The sequence below is a fragment of the Phragmites australis genome, chromosome 7, assembly GCF_958298935.1.
Source record: "Phragmites australis chromosome 7, lpPhrAust1.1, whole genome shotgun sequence".
Lineage (NCBI taxonomy): Eukaryota > Viridiplantae > Streptophyta > Magnoliopsida > Poales > Poaceae > Phragmites > Phragmites australis.
Window position 1 is genome coordinate 4,149,812 of NC_084927.1, and position 4,654 is coordinate 4,154,465.

At 41.7% G+C, this 4,654-nt stretch overlaps 1 protein-coding gene across 1 annotated transcript; it reads left to right on the top strand.

The window, feature by feature from the left end:
- The first annotated feature begins 928 nt into the window (after positions 1–928).
- Positions 929–3,932, top strand: LOC133923898 (tyrosine N-monooxygenase-like). Its single transcript, XM_062369192.1, has 2 exons — positions 929–1,925; positions 3,005–3,932. Exons 1-2 carry the CDS (start codon positions 966–968, stop codon positions 3,629–3,631), a joined length of 1,587 nt encoding a protein of 528 aa, XP_062225176.1. The 5' UTR covers positions 929–965; the 3' UTR covers positions 3,632–3,932.
- Positions 3,933–4,654: the final 722 nt, after the last annotated feature.

A 4,654-nucleotide genomic window follows, 5' to 3' on the forward strand; every position in this document is an offset into this window, starting at 1 on the left:
TGAATGCATAAACATTGTTATATTTAGCCCTTCCGTATCATAATATTTGTCCCTTCCCTCCAATGTAGAAAATAAAAGTGTTGTAGTATTTTCACCCTTTCCCTCTGCTTCGATGACGTGAGTACATTAATGACGACATATAAGTTGTGGACAAGGGTATGCATGGTCATTTCTTATTATCTTTATCTGAGTCTGAGCAGATGGTGGTTATGGACAAGTATTGTAAAACGGAGCGTGTACCATTCTTCTGAGAGCATGTATAATGGTAATGTCAGCTGTCTGTACGCCACGGATGTTGACGTGATAGGAAAGAAGGAAGAGAGAGAAAGATACTATCTTGTATTTACTTATCGGTGTCTATTCTATGGCTAGTTATATAAATAACCCGTTAATTGTACGAGGCAATTATAGACAACTGTGTAGACTGTAGCTGTGAAAAATTTATCGTCGAAAAAATCGATAAACCTGATAATCCTGTTTATCAGCGGGGCCGATAAATTTACTTATCGACCAAAAATTTCGGTAATTTTTAAATTTAACGTGTTTTAATTCCCAGATCAAACACACGAGCAACAAAACGTTGGCTTGCAAGCCGCAGACCGCCAGATCACCCCCTCAAATACTAATTCATTTATGTGTTATTTTTTATATCAAATGATTTGAATGCAATCTATGTGATTTTCTAGATAAATTGGGCCTTTTTCAAATTTTATCCGAAATTTTTTTGCATCGCCGATAGAATTCCGATAAATCCGATATTCGCTAGCCTCCAATGAATTTTGGTTATCGATAAATTTTTTCTTGACTGTAGACAACTTAATTAACTTTCCTATCGACATCCTTATCACAGTTCTGCACTACTCCTGACCGGTTGGCTATAAATACACCGGAGATGCAGTTAAGATAGCATAATACCACGATCGTTCCCACGGCCTACCTCGCAAACACGACAAGCACAACTAAACATGGCACCGGCAACGGCCAACGCTCTTCTAGTAACAATGGCTCTCCTCCTTCTCGTGGTACTGCTTTACCGGAAGAACAGTGTCAAGACCAAGAATAGGAAGCAGCGGCAACTGCCGCCGGGGCCGGCCACCTTGCCGGTCATTGGCAGCATTCACCAGATGCTCATGAACAAGCCGGTGTTCCGGTGGATCCACCACCTGCTCGACGAGATGGACACCGAGATCCTGTGCCTCCGCTTGGGGCTGGTCCACGTGATCACCGTGTCGTCGCCGGAGATGGCCAGGGAGGTCCTGCGGACGAACGACGCCGTGCTCGCCTCGCGACCTGCGTCGTTCGCGGCTAAGTCCTTGAGCTTCGGGTACAAGAACACGATCATGTCGCCAGTCGGCGACCAGTGGAAGAAGATGAGGCGGGTGCTCGCCTCCGAGGTCCTCTCTCCGTCCATGGAGCGTCGGATGCTTGGCCGGCGCGTCGAGGAGGCCGACCACCTCGTCAGCTACGTCTACAACCTATGCATCAAGAAGCCGCTCGGCTCTATAGACGTGCGACACGTAGCCAGGCATTTCTGTGGGAACATCATCAGAAGGCTCGTGTTTGGCAAGAGGAACTTCTTCCAGCCGACGGCTGACTCTGCCGTTGGTCCTGGCCGTTGCGAGGAGGCGCAAGTTGACGCGCTATTCACAGCCTTGGACTACCTCGGCGCCTTCAGCATCTCCGACTACTTCCCGGCGTTGGTCGGCCTCGATGTTGACGGCCATGGGGAGGTCGTGAATGGCCTTATGAGGACATTCACTAGGTTGCATGATCCTATCATAGAGGAGAGGGTTGAAGAATGGAGGGCCCTTAGAGATGGTGGCAAGAAGAAAGAGGTTGGAGATTTTCTGGACGTGCTGGTCTCTCTGGAGGATGAAGAAGGTCAACCGTTGTTGACAGTTGAAGAGATCAAAGCAGAAACACTTGTAAGCTTTACTACTCCATTTATTTTTTGACGGATATGATTTGAATATTTCTTGGTAATTGAAATATAGCATGCCAATCGATATCTTGCTCATATAATGGTTATGTGAGGTTAGATTTGCCCTTCCTGAATTACTTCACTGGTTCACCCTCCACTACTGCTCAATTTTGTCACATAGAATGAACGGGTATAGTAGCTAGACTGGATCTTGAAAATACATAGCATTCAAAAGAATTATACTTTATTTAGAATGACATTCAGAATAATTTTGTTTTAAGTAGTACTTATATAGTATCTCTTGAACAAAAATGTTTTTGTCTAGCTGATCGTAATTTATCGCTAAAAAAAGGTGTCTACTCACTTGACATAACACAAGGTTTATGAACTTTGTATGAATTTAAATCTTAAATTAGTGATATACTATTTTCCACACAATATTAGTTATCAAAGATGGACGTGACCTCTGGAAAAAAAAAACCGGCAATGAGATAAGATCAGTAAACCAAGTACCCCAGAGCTCAGCCATACATTTCGTTCTTGAACAAGACATCTTTTAAACAAAGTAAATGACTTTAAACGAAAAAAATATGGCCAGTAATGGCTTTTGGATAGCTCCAAATGAGCTATAAAGCGATGGATGTTGTACGATTCATTGTCTTGACGGCCTATTTTAGATGTGATGATACAGCATACTGCTCATCTTTTAGATATAATTATTGTTACGTACTCTCTCCGGTTTCATATTAGATGTCGTTTTAGACAAGATCTAGGATACCAAGACAGTTTAAATAAGGTTATTTTTTTTATCATTTTACCCATCATAACTCAAGTACATGAGAGTTATTCAATACAACAATAAATGGTGAATGAAGTTAATGGTGTACGTAAGACTGGAGTAATTGTAAGGGTAAAACGGACTAAATGACCCTAAAATCCTTAAACGATAGTTTTTCAAGCACCCAACCTAAAATTCTCAAACCACATCTAATATGAAACCGGAAGGAGCATATTCTTTCTTTCTTGAAATGTACATAAGTGGCTTTTAGCTAATTGAGGCCAACTTGCAACCCTATAATGCAGGAAATAACACTAGCTACAGTGGATAACCCATCAAATGCAGTCGAGTGGGCACTTGCTGAGATGGTAAACAATCCAGGTGTAATGAAGAAAGCAATCGAAGAGATCGATGAGGTCATTGGCAAAGAAAGACTTGTTCAAGAATCCGACATTGGTAACCTCAACTACCTCAAGGCATGCATCCGAGAGGCGTTTCGCATCCACCCGTATCACCCTTTCAACCCACCGCATGTAGCCATTGTTGACACCACCATCGCGGGTTATCTCGTCCCGGAGGGTAGCCATGTCATGCTAAGCCGAATTGGGCTCGGTCGGAACCCCAAAGTATGGGACAATCCGCTGGAGTTCCAACCGGAGCGGCATTTGAGCAACGCCGATGTGGTCCTGGCTGAGCCAGAGCTGCGGTTCATCTCGTTCAGTGCTGGGAGACGAGGTTGCCCTGCAGTATCTCTTGGCACCTCGATTACTATGATGCTGTTCGCGAGGCTTCTGCAAGGGTTTACTTGGAGCAAACCACCCTGTGTTGATAAGATTGAGCTCCAGGAGTCAGCGACGAGCCTCACACTGTATAAGCCATTAGTTCTGCAGGCAAAACCACGCCTGTCGCTCCACCTGTATGAGGGAAAGTAGGATCTTCTCTTTACACCGTTTGTTCTGAGATATCATATGAGGACATGACTGCATAGCCTTTACCAAAAGAGACTTTTACCCAAACTTAGGTACAGTTATTTTCTTTGTCGTTGCAATTGAGGAAAAGCGAGTACAACCATGCATGGAGTGGGAACTAGCAAGGGGCATAGGGATTCAAAAACCCGCAAGAATGGCATAGCATGTGGACCTGCATGGAAAGTTGAAATAACATACTCTGTTAGAAAAAAAAATATGATCTGGACATTGACACAGTAAAGGTAACGTTGATGAGTAATTTTCATTTGTGTGTGTAATTCGTAAAACTCATCGAAAATAAAATGCCCAATCTAAACATGTATATATAAATGCAAGTGAAAGTTTTGAAATACTTCATCAGTGCATGCATATCACAAAACATATCATTTTTACTCTGTGTTACTTTAGTTACTAATATATATCGACAATAATCTTCAATACATGTTACCTTGTATTTTCAACGTTGGGCTTACATACTGAGAAGTGACTATCGCGAGGTGGTCCAAATTAATATATAGAATTAAATAAAAAGTTAGTCAAACCATATATGTGACGTAATATATTAATTTTCCTGGGATGAACAATATACAACGCGATGAAATTAATAAATGGGACATTTAGGATTTTTTCATTAACTTTAAATCTAGAAAATTGTATTGTGCAGATGTGAAAATCTATTCAAAGCTGGATTTAGCGTGTAATGTTATTTGCAGACATAATCACTAGTCATTTGTCCATGTATCTTCTTCTCGGCGTACATGTTGTCAATAGTAATTTACAGACGGTTCTGGTACTGCACAGGCTACAAGCATCCATGCACGCGTGTTATGAAATACAAAACCATATGCCCTTTATTTTTCCTTTTTTAGGGAAATTAGATATTCTTCCTTTTAGATTAATGTAGAAATTAAATCAAAGTTGTTTCTATTTTTCTCTAATAAACGTAGGAAATTATTGGTGCACACACGTCGTACGCAGATAACATGT